Raw genomic sequence first — 24,697 nt, 5'->3', positions numbered from 1 at the left:
TAATAATTGTGCAACAATGTACCGGAATCTATTCTTAAACATTAAAATTGAGTGGCACCTTAATTGTAATTGCTAGCACTTATTCTGAACTCATTCACTGCCATTGACGGTTATAGACGTCAAAAATTCATTTGAATTATTTTTATTAGTTTAACATTTTTTCCACTTTTGTTAACAAGAGTATGAAATTTTTTATATATAGAGATATAAAATGTATGATTAATCGTGAGTTATCTATTGAAGTCATGTAATTAATTACAATTAAAAATTTGGTGCGTCGGGCGATTAAAATCTTAATTAATTGCATGACTTACGAGTTAACTAACGATTAATCAAAAAAATTATATCTGTTCTAAATGTACAATAAATAAAAAATTCTAGGTTTTTAAAAATGTTAAACTGATGTTCTGATGAATTTTTGACGTCAATAGCCGTCAATGGCAGTGAATGAGTTAAAGTGGAAGTCGCCCTGAAACATTTCTGACAATATGTTATATGTGACCTCACTAGTCTAAACATAACATTCTGATTAATATTACATTTGTGGAATATGAGTTATGAAGCAAAATCAAGCCATTTTTAGCCATCTATGGGGGCGGCCATTTTGCCACTTGCTGTTGACTGAAGATGACATCGAAGTTGTTCAGGGCTCAGGCAACGACCAATCACAGCTCACCTGTTTTCTGAAGCTGAGCTGTGATTGGTTGTTACCTGAGAAACTGTGATGTCATCTTCAGTCGACAGCAAGTGGCAAAATGGCTGCCCCTGAATAAAAATGTCATGTTTAGACTAGTGAGGTCACAGATAACATATTGTTGTCAAGAAATTTATTCATTCACTCCCAGCCATTTTCACTGAAGCAATCCCCTTCACTCCCAGCTGTTTCCCTGGATTTTGACTGATTTTGCAAGGCCCACAGAATATTGTGTTCTATTGCTATAAAAACATGGAACCTACCAAAAGAAATATTATATTATATTAGTCAATTTTTTCATCAGGAAAAAAAGTATGTTTCTATCCATTTCTATTTTGCCGTAATTAGCATTAGAATATAGCTAAGTTTAATCATTATTCACAAATCTATTTAGAATTGTGGGTAAATGAGCTTTTTTTTCAACATGGCCCTTATGGTTGATCTATTTTGCTCTGTTGCCACCTGCTGGCCGTTTGTGTAATAACTACCATTTCTTCAACCGTTCTTTGCAGTTGAGAGGCTGCATCAAAGTCTTCTGTATGTATTCTAGAAAAAAAAAATAAGAAAACAAAAGTATTCTGTATGCTCTAGCACAAAAAAAATATATATAATTATAAATACATCTTTGGGACACGTAATAAAAAAAGAAGAACGTATTCATATGTTTTGGGGAGCAAATGAGTTAAGGTTGACTTCTACTTTAAAACTGCTATGAAAAAACATAATGAAGCTTGTGGTGGTCCAACACTTTTGCACATAACTTTTTTTCCTTCCAGCTAAACCGTGGAAGCAACCTACTATCAGTGGCATATGCAAATTTCGCTGTGCCAACACCCGCTCCTGATTGGTGGACTCTTTCCACGGATAATGTTCGGAATTTGAGACCTGTGTCTTGCCTGCATATGCAAATTCGACTGTGCAAACACCCGCTCCTGATTGGTGGTCTGGTTTCACGCTCATTCGGCTTCCTCAAGCGTCAGTAATGTCACAGAACAAAATGGCGTGTGGGTGTTGAAAGATCCGTCCAAATTGTTGTAAAATGGCTGGCAGTGAATGAGTTACTATGCTTGGTTTCCACCAGGTTATAAGATGAAACATGGACACGCATATGAGTGTATTCATTAATTCCATCTAAAGGACATGCTGCAAGAAAGTCTTTTCTTTCTAAAGGTCAAAGGGTCATCATCTTTAATATTGCCCATCGACGTAATGACTATCCTGGCCTGGAGCATTTCCCAAGGCCATTTGGAAGCGAGTAATATTAAAAGGCCAGGAAGGCTGCTTGCAGCTAATCCAGCTGTTTTCTCTGTTTCCTGCAATAAAGCACATTGCACTTTTGCTGGTTCAGTATTTTTTTTTCTTTTTCTGTGCCATGAACTTTATGATATGGCCACTTGCAGCACTCTCAGTAATCAGTGCTCTGTTTCACAGTCGCTGCACTCGGGAGTGTGAAACCGAAAATGGCATCCAATTTATGAGGCGGGTGTGTGGTAACAACTCAGCGATCAAAATGTAATGGAATTTCACAAACAGGACAAAATAAATGCAATCGGTGACCCTGCGTGTGCCTTTTTTTTTTTTTACCTATCATCATTCCTGCATGAAAATCAACAAAACAATTTGAAAGTAGTGTATATTTGCATCTCTTTCCTGAAGAAGAAAATGTTCACATGCACTAACTAACCTGGGGACATGAAATGGCACATTCATATTTTGTGTGCATATGAAATTTAATGTAGCAAATTAATGGAAAATGCGATAAAAAGCTATGAAGTATTATTGAAAATGTACTTACACATGCTTTTTAATTTTTTTTTTTAACTGTGTATAAGGCAAATAAACATCTTGAATCACACAAACAAATTTTTAGCACTTTCAGGGGAGCATCCAAAAATCAACAAAATCCATTAAAACAATGCTGGTCAAGCTACTGACCTCAAAATTGTTCCCATAGGAAATCATGGAAAGCGAAATAATCTCTTCATTGCATACGGCTTGAGTACCGACCTCTTCCCAACTTCCCATTACGCGAGATGAACTTGTACTTTTTTAAAAGGAACACTTCTAAAGCTTGCTCATCTTAACAAACTATTATTGTTTAACATCAAGTGGTGCTCAAAAAAAAAAACATACTTCAGTGACAGTCTCACTTTTTGTGCATTAAATGAAGTGTTTAATTCCTCGACCTTGCGTTCATTTAGTTTCTGAAGGTTTTCATTTTCAGGCTCATTGGCTCGGAATTTCTCCCACGTGCACATGCTGTGTCATTGCAGTCTGTCCCTCAGGCAGAATACATGCAGACCGTATAGACTGAGGATGGTTACAATAATCAGGGCCAATGGCACCAGCGCAACCTTTTCATTTCTACCATTTTATGTATAACCTTATTTTACCTTTAAAAGTAATGCTGTTTACTTTTTTGACAGGTGGTGTTTGTTGCAAATGTGATTTTCGAAATGATTGCCTTTTTTTTTTTTGGGGTTGCTATTATGCTTTGTGAATTCAATCTCTCCATTTTGTTTATTGAGTGTTTTCCCGGCGGTTAAATGCCAGCACCAGACTGCAATGATTAGCCGACTAATATATGAGGGCAACAAAATGTTGGTTTGTCAAGGCACAGCCATTTTGTATGATAGATCCAAAACATTTGACTGGAAAATCGGGGGCATTGCCCTCCCCTTGGTAGCTCCTGCTACTCTCTCGTGTACCTCATGCAGCATGACCCTCGACATTAATCCCAAAGGCTTCAAATAATTAGGAGAGTTTATCACAATATGCAATTAAATTAGGCACCAGAGCTTGGCTAGAGCAAAATAACTTAAGGTAGCTTGTTGTATAGAATATAAAGAGCCTCCTAAACGTACAGATGGCTGACAAATGCAGTTACAGATTCGTTATCACTTCTAAAAGATAAATGGCTGCTTCATGCATCATTAGACCAGAACTAGGAGTAGCTGAAATGTGTGTGCGTATGTGTGTGCGTGTGTGTGTGTGTGTGGGGGGGGGGGGTTGAATGTCTTTCAGTCGACTAACCCAGACAATTAAGGTTATACAGTGAGTCTAATCATTAGCATTGCTAATGACAGAGGTGGGTAGAGTAGCCACAATTTTTACTCAAGAGTAGAGTTACTTGAAAATAATATTACTCAAGTAAAAGTAGTCATATAAAAATTACTCAAGTACAAGAAAAAAATGTATTTGTTGAAAAGAATACTCAACATGAAGTGATTTGTTAAAAAAAAAATCATTAAAAAAAACGCCTCCTCTCTGCTCCGTCTCTCCGCGACTTATGTTCTAACTTCTGCCATGGTGCTAAAGCAGGCGCAGTGTCCTCTTCTTCTTTTTTCTTTTCTTTTTTGCTCGTTTCAAAGATACTTAACGACCCACTTACAAGTTAATTGCTTGATTGACGCTGATATGCGAAGATGGCGCCCCAATCCAAAGGCGAACGGTGGCGTGGGAGGGATTTGGGCGGATAAACGGCTGTCACATTGAAGAGCCGTTGAAAAGACTCGATTCGTTCGTGAATTACATCACCAGTTTCCGCGGAAATGCTCCCACACAGTCAGTCAAGGAGCGCTTACGTGAAAATACGTTAAATCTAATGCATGAATGGGGCGGCGGGTAACGACTGGAGCGCAGCCCAATGTAGCGGAGTAAAGAGTGGCGCTTCTTTTTCACACATCTACTCAAGTAAAAGTAAAAAAGTATTGAGAGGTAAAACTACTCTTAGAAGTATTTTTTTCCCCAAAAGGTTACTCAAGTAAAAGTAACGCTGTAACGGAGTAAATTTAACTCGCTACTACCTACCTCTGAGCATGTCATTGAATCAGTGGAAATTGGGCGCATTGGGTTCAAGATCGAGTGACGATGATGATGCAGGTGATGTCTGTTATTTGAGTGTCATTGTTTTTTTTTCATTAGCTTCCCTTCTTCTTTTTTTTGCCACTCCACACACCTAAAGAGGCAATAAAAAAACGTCATCATATTTGTGTCAGCATGATTTGACATTAAAAATGATCTGTAGAGAGCGAGAGAGAGAGGGAGGGGGGGGGGGGGATCAGCCCTGCCTGGCCCCTTCTTGTGCCTCTAATTAGATTCCCAATAAACCACCACGCCAGAGGAAAAACAACAAATCAAAGACAGAAGCCGTGATGAACGAGGTGTCAGTCGTTTCCCAGTACTCAAGGGCACAATCATGTTATGTCAGTTATGATGTACAATTTTTTTAAACAAACATACCAACTCTCCATTACAAATAAGTCATGCTACAAACATTTCAACACTTCCTTATTTTGTTCCACGCGTCATTTGGTCAGGTTAGTCTTCAGTGTGCACATGCCTTGCCAATTGTCTTTTGCTAAAAAAAAAAAAAAAAATTGCCGCCAGTTTTTCTGTCCCAAAATGCAGTTCAGCACCAGCTTGAGAAGCTTAATGGCTGCCACAGTGCTCCAACAATTTACACAAGTTTCTCCAAACAAGATGTGTTATTGACAAATCACGCAGCAGCATGCCTGCTGCTATAGCACCACTGATAAATAAGGGCTGCACTAGATTGAACGGAGACAAAAAAAAAAACTCTTGCCGAGTGGCAATTCTGCACCGCTGCTCCAATTGTCAATTGGCAAGCAATGTGCAAAGGAATGAGAGGCAAAGGAAATAAATTGAAGCTTTGGGACACTCTGGACGAGTGGTGCAAGTGCATTATCGGTGATCGGTTCGGAGCACGCCCGATTCGTGGATTGGTTGTTGGTGGTGATGGTGATGGAGGGGGGGGGGGGGGGGGGGTGCAGTCGGTATGTCAAGGAAGCTGAAACATACTCAACGTAACACGCCAAGCTTAACTTCAAAATAAAGTTGACTAAAATCAAAGACAAAGTTTTCAAATTAGAGGCACAAGAAGTGGCCAGGCAGGGCAATGCAAATAGCCTGCCTAAATACACATTTACTTTTACTTTGAAGTGGCGTGATGGCGAGCTTGACTTCCCTTTTAGACGTTTCATTGATTGACATTAGTTGCGAGCAACAACACAACGCTATCCCGAACTCATCATGTTCAATCGCTAATTTAGGACGCTAAGAAACCGCTAATTAATTACGCCGTCAATATATGATATATATACATAAGTCTCCGACGTAAGTGGCTAGCGGCTAGCTGTTAGCATGACCAATGTGCATGAGTGTCTGGCTGCCGGCTAGTAAGTATGTTTGACAGCTGGTACCTGACTTACTAGAATTATTTTTCAATATTCTGGACCAAGGCTACTTTATAATTCACTTTCCATGTTTAAAGGAAGAGAATGTGCCTTCAATTGCACATTGAGGTCTTTTCATTATTAAAAAAATATATATATATAAATATATATATATATATATAAAGATAAATAGAACTTTGTCTTCATTTATTTTATAAAACACTTTTGCCCATTAAAAAAGAAAAATATTCAACTCAAAATGTCAAACTTAGCTGTTTAGATTATCGGATAGTCATTAATACCGTATTTTATACCTGTAAAAATAAGAATGTTTCTGCCTCATATTGCACTTAAAAGTTGTGTTCCTAAATCCTACATGGCTATATTAGACATTGTGAATTGATTTTTTTATTTTTTATTTAATGATAAACGCGCTTTACAAAATAAATGACGGCAAAGTACTATTTATCTTTTTCTACTTTTTATTTTTTTTGCTGATCCGAAAAACGATTCGATCCGTGACTCAAATCCGTGATCTGATCCGAACCGTGACTTTTGTGATCCGTTGCATCACTACTCTGTACACATTACAGAATTTACCAACTAATCTGCACCAACAACATACAAAATGCCTTTCCATCCCCTTTTGTATTAGAATGTATGAGACTGGATGTATGATGGGATACAGTGTGGTCTGTTCCGATACAGGAAAGGATACAAACCGACACTGAGTGTTGCGGGTAACACGTGGCGTCACTTCTTATCTCACGCGCTCGGTTGATGACATCGTCTCATGGTGACTTTGTGACTAACCAGCACATGATGTGAGAGGCCACTTCGCGCTCATGTTTCGGCATGTTGAAAAGCAGAAGCTTGGACTATAATCAGCATTTCGTTAGGACACATAGGACAGAAATTAGCTTGGAATTTATGCCAAACAACTGGAATATATATAAAAAAATAAGTCTAGGCCATTCTCTAGACCATTTGAAATAACGTCCTCCTGCTTGTTGGCGATTTAGAGTAATTGTCTCCTTGTTGCTTACATTGTGTGGGAAGTCCTCCGAGCAGCAGTAGTGGAAAGAAAAATAGGAAATAACGACTGAGCAGCATTTACAGCCCACTCATTGCACTCAAAGGTCTAATCCATCTGACATTTGCAAGCTATTTGATATTTACACAAAATAAATGCCATGCGCAACTGCAGGTGATTGGATATGTGATATACTTTAATCGCACTGCTTCATTGGATAAAAGATGTACTGTAATACAAACAAATTCTAATTATGTAATTGCAATAAACGGAATATCTTTTTTTGGGCTGTAACGGCTCAGCCAAACAGCTTAGTTTGAAACATTCATACCAATGTTTTATTTTGGTTGAAGTTTAAGACAACTGACTCAAAATTGCATCTTTCCGTGATGTCAGAAAGTATATAGTGATCCTCCACTCCCAGATTCAATGAAACAAAGCATTAAAGTCAAAACCACACAAGATGTCTTACTTAATTTCATTTTCAGCACGCAAACAACCAAAAACAATCAACAACTTGCATCATTATTATCCAATTAAATATTATACACACCACAAAAAAATAAAATAATTTTTGTTGTTGAGAAAAACAGGAACAACTGGGAGGTTTAAAAACAAAAAAAAAGTGAAATGAATATTTGTAAAGTCTGTACAATCTGTTAGAGGCCTGATGGAGTGATGTGTCATGTGATCAAGGGATGATTTAAAATGGAATTGAGGAAGAAATGAGAGAGGGGGGGTGTTGGAAAAAAAATCCTTTAAATTCAGGAAATCACATTCTCATCAATTTCAGTAGAACGACAAAAGCACGTCACTCAGTAATGAGTATCACGTTCAGCCAATCCCTTCATGCACATTTTATCGACAGAAAAATATCAACGTGTATAGATTAGTCTGCTGTTTCACAAGTACACTTTGTTATTCTTTAGTATTCTCCCAATTAAAAAAAAAAGTACAGCACTTTGGTGTCAACCTTTGTCTTTTATGTATTACATTTTCATTTTATCTGTTTTTGAACATGCAAGTAAAACACATTTTAATGTTTAATTGAACCATTTTTTTTATTTTATTTTTAAAAATATTTAAAACTCATTCACTGCCAGCCATTTTAGAAAATTTCAAAATTTTCAATACCCACACGATTATGTCGAATAATTCCGTATAAACCGAATCTGACAAATGACAGCATAGCCTCTCTCCTTCGACAGTAGAAAATTGTAGGTTGCACAAAATTCAGCCATTAATCCCATGGACTCTCAAACTGTGTTTATTTCCTATAAAATGGGGCAATGATATCATCTACTGGCGGTTGGGCATCAGTAAAGTTGTTTCCAAGTTTGACATTTGCAACTTTATAAGTTTTGCATAATTTGTACCTTTACATAATGTTAAAGTGGTCTCACAATTTAATTAAATTACTTTCATTTTCTGCATGATTTAAAAGAGCCCGTTTGAACTTCACATTGCTTTGTTTTCACTTATCACAGGTTTAATGGTAGATGAGCACCACCTTAAAAACAATATTGAATTTATGAGTCATAATCCCTTATATACTTCATCTTGGTTACTTAAAGATAACTACAGCATTGGGCATCATGTAGAGACGGACAACACTGTGGATGCGCAATAATAAAAAAAAAAGTAGTATTCCAACAGGTTCATACAATAAATAATATATAAAAAAAAGGTTTAATTAATATCCTGAGATCTCTTAAGTGTTTTCAGCTCTATGCTCAAATAATGAGATGAGCGACTTGCGGAGATGCATATTTGTTGAAGTAGTAAAAAATTGGCATTCATATCCCGATTGGTATTGTGATGAGAAGCAAATACTATACATCAGCGGGGAGACTCGATTTGTCGAGTGTACCACTTCACGGTGTTTGTCCCCGAGTGGTGAGGATAAATCAGTGCTGTAGACTTGATTTCAGTCCAAGATGAAAATGTTTGTGTGATTGAAGGGACTAAAGCGAGCAGTTGATTTTCAGTTAATCTCAGGCATGCACATAAACCACTTGGCCATCCGGCCTTGACTTTTCAGGTGTCTGTCCTGCGCGTTTGAGTCCAGAAGGCCGTCCGTGTAGTGACCGTACTCGCTGATGGCGTCTTCCACTCGGGTGATGTACAACCAGCTGATGGCTACACCAACGAACTAAGGAGACAAAATAAAAGGGAGTGAAGGGACAGGAAGGCCTCTGTGCAACGTAATGGACTGACCCGTCAAACTGTTGAAATGCAAAAGAGTTGAACAAGAAAGTGATGATGAGCATGAAATGCATTTCACTAGACAGATGTTTGAAAAAAAAAAAAACCCTGAGCTGAAACAAATCAAATGCAATCCCATTTAGTCACTACTCTGCTTTCAAAGGTCTGTTTTATATGGAGAAAAAAAAAAAGTTAGTTCCTGCTGGTCGTTTTTGATTTGGATACACACAGTACACAAAATGAAAATATTGAAATGGCGGATGTGTGTGCGTACGTGTACCTGAGGAAGCAGGATGCCTAGCAGCACTGCTGCCATAATCTTGTAGTTGTCCGTTAGCCAAATGAAGAAGGCGTCGGTGCAGCCTCTGATGTGGATACTGTCGATCAGCTCCAAGCGCTAACGAGGCAGCGACGGCGGAAGAACAACCAAACCAAAGGAAGAGAACATCAGACGAGCGGGACGAATGTGCTGGACACTCGCTACCATGTTTTTCTTAGCTTTATTCTTTTAGTCTTTTTTTTTTGTATAGAGAATTTATTGGTCCACAAATATGATTCCTCCTCATTAAATTTGCCATTTGGTAGAGTAAGCTGCTTTTTCTGGAAATGACTTCTGATTGGCTAAAATGGCCTCGGTTCAAGCGCTATCGCTTTGGCATACAATTGAATACATTTTAATGAGAGCAACATTGTTGTTTCTCACCCTGTAGTGATGATTTTCAGAAAGTCCCGAAAAGTTTCAGGTCTGGTGTCACAAAAGATTTTTCAAAACCAAACTAAACATTTTCATCTTTAAGTGCTTGCCCAGACGTCTCTAGCACGCCTTCATGGGAACTGGCTCTACTTGCTGACCCTTTGAGTTTGGGAAAGAGTTAAAAAAAAATATATATTTATATAAAAAAAAGAGCCAACGTTCTTCTCGCCCTGCGGGAACTGTCAGATGCTCAGTGCACTGTGCATGCACGTTGACCTGCCTCAACTCTCGCACTCTTCTCACACACACCGCAGGATCTCACAAGAACTTTCCTGCCACCTCTAATATGTCTAGTCCAAGATAACGGAGTGCAAACTAAAATAAAAGTGCCACCAACTGGCCAAACAATTCCCTTGAAAAGTGTTTGTCGGGGAAAAAAAGAAAAGAAAAAGACAGCGATGATGACGATGATATGTTGATTCGGGCAGGCTGACGATTGAATAATACTGAGCTCTCCAAAAAAAAAAAAAGTCAGCAAAAGATATTGAGCACATATTTCAATGAAAGTAAATACAGGTGCAGTGCTGCGGCAACACCTGAATATTAAATGGACTGACTGCATGAATGCGCAGACTTTCTAATATTCGCCTTTGGCTGCCACTTTTAAATGATGCTCCAACACATGCAATATTGCATCTAAAAATATATATAGATGTTATTATGGCATTTATTGGTCTCATTCATCAGTCTTACCTCTTGTTGCAACACCTTGTAGCCACACAATGTGTTTGCTACTTCCTTTGGCTACACGGGAGAAAATGAAACAAGGTAGACAATTAGAAACATTATAAATGAATGTGACAAACTGGATAAACAGACTACACCAGCCACAAATATTCATATCAACATCCCCAAGATGAGCTCCTACCAATCTGGCCATATGGCACAGAAGAGGAGATGAAGGGTAGAGGATTAATCATATATATATATTTTTTTTTTGCAACTTGCTTCTATTGGTTTTAATCATCAGATTAGCTGCATCACTTTGAACATTACGATATAGAGAAGCGCAGGACAAAATATTGCATGAAATACATTCATCAGTAAACAATTCCATTCCAATGAGCATGCACACACCACATGAAATGTTACCCTGCTGCTAGTGTCAATTCAGATAAGAGATGAAACGAGAGCGAAACCCTTGTTGAAATAATTTCCAAAAGCACATAATTATGCTGTAATGGCTGTGCTTCCTTCAGCCTCTTCTCCAACTTGCACTCAATTACAATATGCATTTTTTTTATTCAGCGTTTTATGCTTGTGCTTACTTGAGACAAATAATCAATCATCAACTACATGATTAAAATCAAAATTCGGAACGTGGACAGAAAATCTTCAAAAGTAGAAATATGGCTTGGCAGCCCACACTTGACATTTGAGTGTGAATACATTGCAAGTATTGCAATTGCCCATATTCCGCACAAGTAGTTACTTGAGCAAATTTGTGGTCCCCCAGACTCGGGGGTCATATGTGTTGATTATCTGCACAAATCAGTCGGTAGGGTGATGAATATCCAGGCAGCATGTTATCAATTCAGCATTTCAATTGGCTCCGGTATGCCTGCACAGAGCAGCTGCGCACACGCCTTTTTGAGTCGACGTGTGCGAGGGCCAGCTTGTAGTAAACAGATGGGATGAATTTCCAGGTGGTGCGTGACTTTCATTTATTACGTGGCATATGATGGTCATTTGTGGTAAATCTCAGGGCTATGAAAATTGAGTTTTATTGGGAGAAAACACAAGGAAAAAGGGTCGTTCATGGAAGTCATTGCCTTAAACATACCAGACAAATTTGATAAAGTTAGAAAAGCTGAACTTTTGGACCAGCATGTGGAAAGATATGAGCAGCATACAAGCAAACAACAAGCTGCTCCGTTTTTATTTTTTTTATTTTTAAGTAGCCATGTAAAGTTCTGGTGTTTATGTGGGCGAAAATTGCCTACGAGTGCGCCTTGCATGGCAAAGGTGTATTTATTTTAAACATAATATGCCCATTACTACAATTATAATGCTATACAGTTCACAAAGTGAACCACAGATTCTGGACTTTGCAGACACATGGTAAATATATATTCAGGAAATATGAAATTATACTCTTAATGTTAATGATCTGAAATAAAACAGGGTTGTCAACTCTCTAGTACAGTAATATTCTTGAGTCAGACGTTGACTTCATTTGAACCACCATAAATGTCTGCAATTAGTGTCACTATAAAACATGACATGCATTCAATGCAATATATTCACTTGGCCAAAGTTAAGAGCGTAATGAAATAAAGTATAAATAAAGTATAAAGTGCAAGTCAATCTTAAACATTTCTTGACAATAATATGTTATATGTGACCTCATTAGTCTAAACATGACATTCTGATTAATATTAAATTTTTAGAATAAGAGTTATGAAGCAAAATCTAGCCGTTTTTATCCATCTCATTTTGCCACATGTTGTTGACTGAAGATGATATCAATGTTGCTCAGGGCTCAGGCAATGACCAATCAGAGCTCACCTGTTTTCTGGAGCTGAGCTGTGATTGGTTGTTACCTGAGACCTGAGCAACATTGATGTCATCTTCAGTCAACAGCAAGTGGCAAAATGGCCGCCCCCTGAGATGGATAAAAAAAGCTGGATTTTGCTACTTAACTCATATTTCACTACCGCAATATTAACCAGAATACCATATTTAGACTAGTGGGGCTGCATAGAACATATTATTCAAAAAAATAAAAAATAAATTATGGGGTTGAGTAACTAAAAATGAGAACAATTGTAAAAGCCTCTTGCTGTCTTTTGATACAAATAGAATTTCTGGGGGGGATTGTTATTTTATTTTTTGCATTAACACAACTGGAAAACAAACAATTTTTTTTCTTCAAAATTTTTGACATGTTTGTTTCATGTTGCTAAAAATCTGTCACCATAAATGCTACTCACCTTCATAATGCAGCAGGTATATGGCACGCCACAGGCCAGTGGACCCCGTGAAGAGCAGTTGTGGTACATGTTGACTGACCAGTCTTTATACCCTTGGCCACCACAACACATAAACTTTTGAGAGAAAAGACATGACAGAGGAGGTTCAATATTCAAAAGAATCAGGAACAAACTGACTGAGAAGACAAATTGTAAATTAGAATGATTCAGATTGGGTGCCAAAAGGAGAGACAAGAAAATATATATGCAATTATGAGTTTGTGTTTGTCCCGCTATGAACTGTTGACAGACATAAAATCACTGACTGGTTATTCAATGACTGGGACCTGGGTAAGTAAATCTCCTAATAAAAATTGTTAAAAAGGAAAGTCTAACCTTTTCTACAGTACTACAGCAAAAAAAAAAATCCTCAAATACAGTGGAACCCCGAGGTTATTTACGCAACTGTAGAGCGCACCAGGCATTTAAAGCTGCATTTTGCAACAATTTGCCCAAAAATAGCTTTACAATAGCGTTTTTATTTGACCATTTATGACAAACATTTTTTAATTAGTTAGATTAACACCTTATCTGTTCATAATCGGCACTCCTGCAAGCCTCTGGCCAATAGTTTGAATTTTCTGCCCTCGATATGACGAATGTGTGCACTGAAGGGAAACTGCAGTTTCAATTTTCAGCCACAGGTGGCAGTAGTGAGTTCAACTTTCTGCATTCAGTAGCTTTGAAGTCCCTGTAAAGTGAAAATACACTTCTTGCGAATTTGACACTAAAGAGTAAAGAGTGTTGTTAACAAACCTGCAACATTTTAATGGTTAAAAAAAAAGTATATAAAATGAGGCTTCAAAATCATGAGAAACAAATCCATTGTCTCCACTTTCAAGCACTGTGGGCATTATGCCCCCTTGGAAAAAAAAACGTGTCTGACACCTTTTATACGCTTACAAATGCCTACACATTTGAGCCACGGAAATATATCTGCTTAAACTCTCCGTTGACTGGAATACATCCTTGTTGCGGGGATTTCCACGGCGCAACAAGACGTGCTAGCCACAAGCTAACAGATTCTGGAGGCGATGCCGTGGGTGTGTGGTGGGCTCGTCCATGCCATCACCTCCTCACTTGGTGTTGTGTAAGTGTGTCGATCCACATAAACACATTAGGAAAAGTTAACAGTTTATTAAATACAACAGGACACATTATTCAGCCTGTGGCTAACAATAAATGACGGACATTTGAGCAAATACTTTCTGATAGGAAACTGGAATATTGACTGACAAAGTCAACACACAGCTCAGAATTTCACTGGCAAACTTTTCCAGTTGGTCATAAATTGTGTTGGGCAGGAAAGATAGAAAAACACTTACCAAGCTCTTGACAGGCACGGAAAAGCAGAATTAAATCAATAGATAAAATGAAATATACTGAGCCAATTCTAGTTTGGTTTAGAAAACGTAAGAGACAAGACAAACTAAATAGCAGCAATTGTTTTGATGAGGTTACCCACCATGAGAATATTGTCCTAAAGGGACAAACTGAGCACACATTCACCAAATTGAATCAAGCAACAATTGTAACACCGGCGGAGTTTTTGAACAGAGCAACTTGGCAGCCACACTACAAGCTCCGCTTTGTTGCCCCTTTACCAGATAAATATTTTATCCGAAGCAGGGGAAAGTGAGCTGAACAAGATGTAAGAAAGAACAAATGAGACAAAATGTCGCGGAGAAAAAAAATCTTTCTTAAAGGAAGGGAGAAAAATAAAGGAATAAAGTCTGATTCATTTAGTCCGTTCTTTGCCAAGAGCTGTGATCAGTATGCAGACATGATGCAAATGTGCCATGAAGTTAGTTTCTAAACCAAACTCTCCTCACAACTATGTTTTATTATCCCCCTCAAAAAACGAAGGGGCGGTGGGGGCCAAAGCAATTTTGGCACAATTACTGCCTATAACAGTACAAAAAACAGAAAACAAAGATGCTTACAACAATGCAATCAAATACTGTAGCTCTGCTGTGAATGACGATGATGAGAAGATTGATCATCTGCTTCAGGGGAATGTCCTGGCACATAAAAGCAAAGTGAAATATCTCCCTCTTCAAGCAAACATCAACAAGATGAAGTCCCAGAAGAGTAACTGGACCCAGTGTTTGTTTACTGATGGAATATGTCTCTTGCTTATTTCCATTCCCAGTAGTCCTTTCCTAGGAAATAATCCTCAGACATGTCACTGCACAAGAGGTATATAAATAAACTTTGAAGCACACTGCCAGCCCACCCTGCCTGACTGGTGACTGGCTGTTCAATAGCAATTGGAATGACGAACTAACTAGCCCCTAATTGCCATCTTGGCAGCATGTTCGGCATGAAGATCCATGTTTTCCTTGCCTTTGTCAAGTCATTACGTCAATTGAGGATTAAAATGCATGTAAAGAAAGAAAAATCTGTTGTTACTGTCGTGACAAATTGTATAAAAAGGTGTTAATTGGTCGAGTTTGCATGACTTGTCTTAAAGACCCTGTAAAGGACCAAAAGAAAAAAAAATCTTGGAAATATGCCACAACTTAGAGAAGAATATTTATTGTTAACAAGTCTCAACTACAGCATCATAATATGTCCCACAAAAAGCATTACTTTTTTTTTCTCTGTACTTGTGTATAATAATATAAAATGGCTGGTATCCTTTATTATCAGAGTGAATATTATGAATGACCTAAAATTCCAAATATACCAATAAAGTGTAAATGCTTTTAAATCCAGGCTAAAAACTATGCTCCCCCCCCCCCCACACTGTCCGCTCTTTGAGATTTTAGTAAGCTACTTTTTATTTCTTTACGCTCTTAAATGCTGTACTTTAAATTACAGTACGTGAAGCACATCGTGTATGAAATGCACTAAGTAACTCGTCAGCTGCAGGCTGAAAAAGGTGTGCCACTGTGTTTAGTAAACAGTTAACTTTCCTTTGACATCTCTTATGTTGGCACCCGTAAGTTAGTGAGTTCACTCACTCGCTAACAAATGTAATGAACTTTTGTTAGTGTCTCTGAACAGAGCCCACTAGCGGCTAAAAAAGCTACTAGCTGCTAGTAGCCGGCCAATTCGCAGTGGAGCCATTCAACTTGCAAAGATAGTAGACGGTAGAAATGGGCCACGGTTTTATTACTAGGCAACTGTGTTGAAATAACTGCGCTCGGTGCTTTTATAGTAGCGGAGGGCCGAGTAATGCCATGAGCCCAAGTGCTGGGTGTTGTTTTAGCCACGGCAAAAAAAAATCTGCACAGTTGAGAAGGTGACAACTTTAATGCTGTACAGTATTTCAACAATTTAGTATTAAATTGTTCTCAGTCATTGCACATCTTTTCTGGACTTATCTTCAGACATATTTAGAAACAAATCACAAAAATGACTTTGCGGTGTCTTTAAACTTGGTGTTTAAATCTGCATTAGTGAGCGCACCAGCTTTCACCAAAACAATCATATGAAGCTGGCAGGGTAGACATAAAAATGTGTTAATTTAGTCTCCGATGAAAGACTAACTTCTGCAGGTCCACAGGAGAATTTTGTTTTCATGCAACACGATGCCACAGACAAAGACCTAAAGCTTTGACTAAGCATGCAACTGGCGTGTGAACTGCTAGAATGTCCACCAGAGCAGTGTGTGAACAGAATGTTAATTTCCCATACATAAAAAAAAGGTGCCTCCAGTGTTGTCATGCATAAATGTTGAAGGTCTGATAAACTGGATTTATGCTGCAAGATTGAAATGCGTAATATCAGTTCAGTAGCAATATATAATTATTTTTGATGACCTTATTACATCTTTTATGTTCATCCATTCAATTTAACTGTGCCAACATTGATTGAACATCATCGGTGCATATGGTGGGCACATTTCCTGGACATCCTGCTGGAAGTGACAAATGGTCACACATTGCAGTCAAGGTGCAGGATTTCATATGAGATTTTTAGTCACACATGATTGAAGCTCAACTGTGACGGGAGGATATCCTATTCTGTTTTTTTTTCCCCCCCTGCTGTTATAATGTTTACCTGTGCTACTTGGGGAAAATAAATTGTGTCACTTCAACCGTGTTTTTTAATGCTGCTTTGGGGGAGGGCATACACTGATTTAGTGGAAGAGAATTTTATATGAAAAATGTTACAACAAATATACATTTAACCCAAATCTAAAATGGTATTCATCAAATGGACCACTACAGATGTTCTCTCAACAGTAATGAGGATACATGCTAGTTTTTTATTATTATTATTATCTCAAAGTCTGCCAGCAAGCCACACTTCTTATTTGTGTATATATTTTTTTAAATAAACACATTAAACATCTTTACCACATTGAACGTACCTCCAACGCATTAGTAGATTTGCTAGTAATCTCACTTTTAAATCAACTGATCCATTGATGGAAAAAAAAGTATTTGCTCAAATACTGTATATACAGTAAAGACCACAAATTTATCAGAACTGCCTGAATGAAGCAATCCAAACTTAGCCTTACTATGTATTTGTAAAGGCAGATTCAGCTCTTGATCTAATTGAGACACCCCGTTTACATGTCAATCTAAAACAGTTTGCACATCCAGTTATAGTGCTAAGAAACCACTGAAACTGGCTCACAATGAATATTGATTCCTTTTTTTTTTCCTGTGCATGTAGAAATTCTTATCCCTCACAATTTTTCAAAGTAAGTTGATGCTGACAGACAAATCAGTATGAGCACAGTTTAATGAGATAGTAATTGTCCAATTCTCGCAAGAGGACATTCTTAGTGAGGGTTACAGCCACAGGAGAAACAGATTGAGATGAAACCATGCAGCTGGACAGGCCAATTATTGTGAGCTGTAACACCCAAAAACAACTTGACAGTAAGTACATGGACAAAAAAAGAACACGTTCTGCAGAATGGGAGCGCCAATAGTGCAAGCGCAATAATGTATCCGAACAATGTATCCGAACAATGTATCACTTGAAGTGATAAATGCATTCTTCCCGCCCACAATCAGGCGACCTAGTCTGACACACTTTGAAAACCACGCTAATTAATCAAGGGTCCTGCAGCAGCAGCACATGTGCCTGAACCAACAAAAAGGCAGTGACTGCTCAGTTCTTTTAAAGTGGAAGTCAACCGTAAACATTTCTTGACAATTATATGTTATATGTGACCTCACTAGTCTAAACATCATATTCTGATCAATATTACATTCGTGAAGTTATGAAGCAAAATCCATCAGTTTTTTTAGAATACCATATTTAGACTAGTGGGGCTGCATAGAACATATTATTCTAATATGGCCACACATTTGGACCACACTTCTGATTTACTCATTTAATGCAGAGTTTGTTTGTTTTTAAGAGTTTTTCTATATGCAGTGACAATACATAGGGTTGCGACTTTTATTTTTGTGCATCTCTTGTGCTTCTTCCATGATGGCTCATGATTTATTTAAATGTTCAAATATTTACACTACTTTGTGATGGATTGCTTTGAATGTAAAAAGTGCAATGTAAAAAACAGCAATGCCTAAATGAAAGCGATGGGCTACAGTAATGAATTGAAAAATATGCATGATCATTGGATGTCACTCAATCACAACAATGAAAATGACTCAGAATTACCGAATGTTTTATGCTGATAACGAGGCCTATGCTACCTACTTCAAATTGTAATCAAATTGATCACATCGCGTGTTTTTAACACGTTAAATAATTATGCATTTCAATTAGAAATGCATTGTCTGAGCCTTTTGACAGTAAATGTCACATTTCCATTGGAATACAGAAAGAGAATAGAGTGAAATGTCACTTGAAATTAATATAGACTGGCTATGATACAAGGTGTGATTTAGGGCTGCCGTGTGGTGTTCTGCCACTAAATATCACAAATGGCCTAATCTCAGCCAATGGTTTTGCGGTCATGCAAAATCTGAATTGCAGATTCTCGACATCGCAGGCTATAAGCGAATCAAAAATTAATTTCCGGGTTTGAAACAAGGGAGACACAGCTGCCCACCTGCTGCCACCAAATCATAAATTGTAAAAAAAAAAAATATATATATATACATTTTTACAATTTCATATGGACCTGTGGATGAAATAGTAAATTTACAGGGTCTTAACCACTACATACCTTGACCAAGTTTTGGTTGTTTGTTCTTTTTTTTATTGCCAAGATTAATCATAGCATTTGCAATTTATTTGATAACAGATGCTGTGAAGCAGTCTTGCCAGCCTTTTTTTCCCGAATAAATTTTTTTGTCTGCCTAATCTTAATGCATGAGGAGTTGCGACCACCAGATTATTAATTGTATTGTCCTTTGATAAAAGCTGCTAATGAGATCTGCTTCAGGCCGTATAATGGGCCAAAGTGTGGAATACTTGGAAGCAGGTACAAAGTGATAGCTACATGTAATGTTCGAAGTTTGCAAAAAGTAAAGTATAGCCAAGCAAATGCTGGTTGGTGTGCAATGCTCACTGCTTAGCAGGATTGGTTGTGGTGTATTATTGTAAACTTTGCTTCAAACACTTCTTGTTTTGATGCACAAAAAAATTGAACTGTACCTCTATCTGAACGAAGTCCATGATGTTTTTGAAGTCCAGGTCATCATAGTAGTTCACGATGCCTCTTCGTATGTTCTTGTTCAGTATATCCACTGTCTGGACAATAAAGCAAGGAAGAAATCAAAGTCTTTCCAAAGTAGTGTTTAGCGTCATGTTTCAATCATTGCGCAAACAGATGCCAGAGTGGCATGTTTGTCAAGGTGTGCCCCTGGTTTGTCAAGGTGACTGACCCAATCAGGCAGAAATGGAAATGTGACAGTTTAACAGCCCACATCTGCCAGTTGCAATCTGGCGTGGCAGGATCACATCGGGCTAATGTGTCCAAACACCCAGAAAGAGACAAGAAAGTTCCCCGTGGAAGCTTTTCATTTCATGGATAACCTCAGTAATTGGTGGTTGCATTTTACTAGCATACATTACACTCAACTCTTATGTTTGACACGGATGGCAGTTTGTGGTGGGCAGCACTGTAAATGCTATTCATCATGCAGTTAACCAGAGAAAGATCGCACAAATTGAAATCATTTTAAACAATATAAAACAATTGACTTTTTTGCAAGTGCCTACCTGGTTACGGAACACTAATGCCAAAATTCCTCCCAGCAACTCCAGGATGAGACAGACCGCCAGTGTGTACATGAACTGTGTCGAACAAGACACAGCAATCATCAAAACATTGTGTACTTCAATATGTTGCACTGGTTCTAATATTGAAAAGGTATTCAAAAACCACATTGAAAATTAGAGTTCACCCTACATCTGACATTTTTAATAACACTAGAAAAAGCTTAAAACATTTTTTTTAAACTACCTGTGTAGGCGAAGCTCTTAGCGTACAACTTACCACTTTGAGAAGAACTAGATTATCCCTGAGGGATGCCAAGACGCCAATGAATGAAACGATGAACATGGCAATTCCCAGGAGGATGAGAATCAGGGCAGGGGCCAGAAACAAGCCCTCCAGTGTCTTGTAACGCTGCCTCTCCACCTCAGCATATATCCCAATCGCCAGGATGAAGCCGCCTATCAGCTGAAAACACAAAAGACATCCACTGGATTTAGTCTAATACGTAGTTTCATGTCTTTCTTTAGTGTGTATGTCGGTTTGTTTCAGGGGGACATAAGAGTATTAGAAAGTTTACTTTTTATTGTTTGTAGTACGCACAGTTGGGTCTCTGGAGTGAGTGCCTGCCACCCATTAAATGTGAAATTATATAACCAAGTAAATATTTTGTTATCTGCCTATTCTTGAAAAGTGAGGGAGAGTTTACATAACAGTGGGGCTAATTTACATAACGCCAACAACAACAAAGTTCAAAACTGTTTGAAAAAACGGTATTATATTGACAAATCATTATTTGTTGGTTGATGACTTGGGAAATATGCCGAATGTCATTTGCATCAACTATTTAACAAAATCTGAAAAACATTCTTTTAATAATAATATTTAATGCGGTGTAATATGTGTCCTGTAGGGCTCATCACTAAGCAGGGTCACCAGGAACAGTCAAAGATAGAACCACCAATCTGCGGAAACGCAATATCATGCCAAAGCGAAGACGTGAGTAATGGAAACTTTCCAGACTAGAAATAACATGGAACAAATTGAGCAACGGAAATGGTTTCTCACTCCTCAGTGGACCAAACGTAATGTGTGAATTGGGTCTCCATTAAAGCTAGCTTTTGAGTCGTCAAGGCAAGATCCAGTCAAATTATCACCTGCATTTATAGCAAACTAAGATGGACCTCAACAGCAGATCTTTTGATTCTGCTACAACAAAATAAGAGGGTTAGTTGATAAACCACTCCCACAAACCAGCGCTTTCTTAAATAGAGGAATTGCTTTTACAAACAAGAAAATATTCACCACTAAATATCTATCCATCCATTTTCTAGAGTACTCATTAGGGTTGCAGGTGATCTGGAGCCAATGTGAGCCCAGTGGGGTATAACCTGGACACGATCCCTCCAATACAAGTCAAGTAGAAAAATATAAATAATACTGTGGTTATATCTGTAGGCTGGCACCAGATTGTGCAGGTGTACAGTACTTAAACGTTGTCTTTAATATTCAAGCTGCAGATCAGCCACTGTGTCTTTAATACTGTACATTTAAAGTTTACAGTAGTTGAATCCTCCCATATAAAACTGGCCAAGTTAAGTTTTACACTTGACCTTGTCATCGTGCGATTAGACCAGGCTGACGAATTAAGCCTGTCAGATTGTGCCCTTTGGTCAGTTTTAATAAGGAATACCTTCAGTCATAGCAAAAAATATACATACATGGCATGGGAAAAAAACCAAAACATGTATCAGCAAGAGCTAGAACATGGGAACACAGCCTGACACACAATAAAGCAATTGATAAGCAAAATATTACAATTAACGTGCTCATAAAAGTGGATGGTTTCTTGTCTGGTTAAAAGCCTTTGCGATTTGTATAAAGGGTATTGTAAATGAAATAGCTCATTACGAGAATGACCACCTGTAAAATACAAAATGCAAAAGGCCACACTTGGATTCAATTTCAGCCATTAAGGAAATGATACCTGGAAAATGCCATTGCTATCACTGCAATACCATGCTCATTAGAAGACTAAACTATTTTTGTGGGTCCCAGATTTTGTCTGGTGTGATACATGCTTCTTCCATTCTGAACACACACAGCAGCCTCCTTGACACAATATTGTTGTCAGCCTCCTACCAATCCATCAGGTTTAGAATTCAGCATGACCATGTTCGTCTGAAAGCATTTCAACAGACACACAGGAAACAATCGTTTGCATAGATCACAAAGCAGATGCAGATTATGGAAACATTTTATGCTTCCAACTTCAAGGGAACAATTTAGGATATTGGCCATTTTCTGTTCCAGCATGTTTTGTGACCCATAGACTCGAGTTCATAAACGCATGCCTGAATTTGGCTTGAGTGATGCACACAGAAGCATGACCACTAAACAAATATATATATATATATTAAAAAAAAGGTTGCATAATCTAAATGGAGTGTGCTCACAGACATGCAGAAAAATTGTTCGTAAAAAAATGTATGCTTTAAATACTAATGCTACTTTATTTATGGACAAAATTCACCAGTATGTAATGATGTGTATAACAAAACACTGCTGGGGCAAATGTTAACACAAGCGTTGGAAGCTTTGCTTTGGTCTGCATTTCCTGGAGGAAGTGACAATATGACCTAAAGTGCTCATTATTGTATGCCGCATCCAGCTGAGATAAACCACACTCCACAGGGACCAAGTGTGGCATCAACAAGAAGGCGAAACGTAAACAGCGGCCATTAATCTGTTTCGCCTCCATTATCAGGAAAGCATTCATTCGCCATAATATACACATTACTGCACGAGCACCACACTCCACTTCCTCCTTAAAAAGGATCTCATATAAGGACAGACCATTACGTGTCAATCAGCCATCTGTTTCAGCAAAATAGCCAGTTAGGTTGCCCTTGAAAGAACATTGTCTTGGCACAAAAAAAATGTTCTTTGGGTGATAATGAAGGCATAGGGGTGCTTGTGATTTGGAATTAATTTGAACAGAAATAATATCAAACTTTTGTTCACGAAAGAGTCTTTATTGAGCAAGTCTGTATCTCTTTTTTTCGTGACTTTCCTCTTCCAAAGACAATAACGTTTGATTGTCTGAGGGCAAATCTATTCAGAGAATGTCAATGCTGCTATGCAAGGGAACATAAGGCAAATATTGTGAACCCTGATGCGGACTCCTTTTCAATCAGATATGCTACCAGCAGTGAGACCAGAAGAATGTATGTCCCATACTGTATGTATACATATTAACGCTACTAAATTTTAACCAATATTTATATTCTCAATATTGATCATGTAAAAAGCCATAGAAAATGATCACTAAACCACAGATTTCCACAACATTGCAAGACTATGCTAGGTTCGCCATGATACAGCCGTAAATCTGTATGTTCTTTTAGCACAACTGCATTAATACTTTGGTTATTATTTATTATTTGCACAATAAAAACTATAACTTATTTATATAGTGCCTCATACACTTAATCATATATTCTGCCTTGAGGTTAGCACATTGTGTATGAAATGCGCTATGCAAAACATTTGTAACTGGCCTTCATTTCACTATGTTTATTAATTATGATTGTAGTTTACGGTGGCGTAGAACTGCATCCTAATCAGAGTTGTGGCTATTGTTTTGGTCAATAACATCCTATAGCATTTATTAATGTGATTAATAATGCCTGCAATTGATTCAGTAAGGTGCCGCCACATTAGTCGTTTTTTTCAGAAGACAAAATATATATGCTTGTATTATTATATTCCGTCTACGTGTTACTACACTTTTATTTGTATTAAAGGAAATGCTTTAACATATAATACATATATTGAAAATGCCTGTTAATAAAAACACAAGTGCAGAGTGACTTACCAAACACCCAGTACAACTTCAGTTGTGATCAACTGAAACTAAAATCATATTGTAAATAAAAGACGTCGAGCGAGGTTGATATTAAAATAGTCAAAGGACGTGTAAAAAGTTTCCTTGTGTTTACACTGAACTACAAGTGATAGCGATATCAGCTAAGGTAAAGGTGTAGTAGAGGGAGTGGCCATTTTGTTGGCAGGAGAGTCATTCACTCGTTTACAATCATCGGTTTTAGCAGTAATAAACACTTTTGTCAACTTTCGCCAACTTTTGTTTGTAAACACAGCGCCACGACGACTCCCACGCAAACACACAGTCTTTAGAAAACTGCATGCTCGGAAGTTTAAAAAAAAATAAGCAACACGCGCCCGTACAGAATTACAAAGAGATAACAACCTGTTACTCACCCACCAAACGATCGCGTAGGAGCAGAGGAGAATTTTGAGAACCACGTAGGAGAATCTGTGGCAATAGCGTGTTTCGTCATTGTTAGACATTGTGGCGGCCGGCTCTTGCTGTCCTGTCTTGTTGTGACCACTCACTTCCGCATTGTCTATCTGCACACCTAGGGGCGCGTGCACGCTGTTCACGTTCATTTACACCAATGCGCGTTCACGATCGAAGCAACCACTAAAAAAAAAAACTTTAAAAAACGCAATCGTTTCATCACTAAATCACCTCATTATTACAGGTTAACTAAATGAATAGAAATATTTGAACTATTGTTTTATGTGGGATTTAGTATTTTAAAAATGCTTGCACTATACCAATGTCAGCTTTTAAAAAGTATAAATTGTTTTGCAATTTTGGAACAAATGTTAACATAAAAGATGATCTAGTAATGATCTAATCAAATAAAATAAATACAACTGTT

The 24,697-nt window shown here is 37.8% G+C and overlaps 1 protein-coding gene across 1 annotated transcript; it reads right to left on the bottom strand.

Annotated features, from left to right (window-relative positions):
• Positions 1-7,386: 7,386 nt before the first annotated feature.
• Positions 7,387-24,381, bottom strand: tspan15 (tetraspanin 15). Its single transcript, XM_086071952.1, has 8 exons — positions 24,231-24,381; positions 20,232-20,417; positions 19,955-20,029; positions 19,388-19,483; positions 12,815-12,928; positions 10,575-10,625; positions 9,408-9,524; positions 7,387-9,074 (listed from the first exon to the last, which is right to left on the bottom strand). Exons 1-8 carry the CDS (start codon positions 24,318-24,320, stop codon positions 8,907-8,909), a joined length of 897 nt encoding a protein of 298 aa, XP_085928078.1. The 5' UTR covers positions 24,321-24,381; the 3' UTR covers positions 7,387-8,906.
• Positions 24,382-24,697: the final 316 nt, after the last annotated feature.

This window comes from Leptonotus elevatus, chromosome 3, assembly GCF_054856555.1.
Source record: "Leptonotus elevatus isolate MCC_2025b chromosome 3, RoL_Lele_1.0, whole genome shotgun sequence".
Taxonomy (NCBI): domain Eukaryota; kingdom Metazoa; phylum Chordata; class Actinopteri; order Syngnathiformes; family Syngnathidae; genus Leptonotus; species Leptonotus elevatus.
Note: the sequence above shows the minus strand (reverse complement) of the source record. Positions and strands in the feature narration are given on the sequence as shown.

Bases quoted from the DNA above. Each gene is read 5' to 3' on its own strand.
- tspan15 (XM_086071952.1), bottom strand. From the start codon at position 24,320: ATGTCTAACAATGACGAAACACGCTATTGCCACAGATTCTCCTACGTG. The intron at 20,418-24,230 runs GTGAGTAACAGG...TTGTGTTTTCAG, and splicing joins CCTACGCGATCGTTTGGTGG to CTGATAGGCGGCTTCATCCT. The intron at 19,484-19,954 runs GTAGGCACTTGC...TTTATTGTCCAG, and splicing joins CATTAGTGTTCCGTAACCAG to ACAGTGGATATACTGAACAA.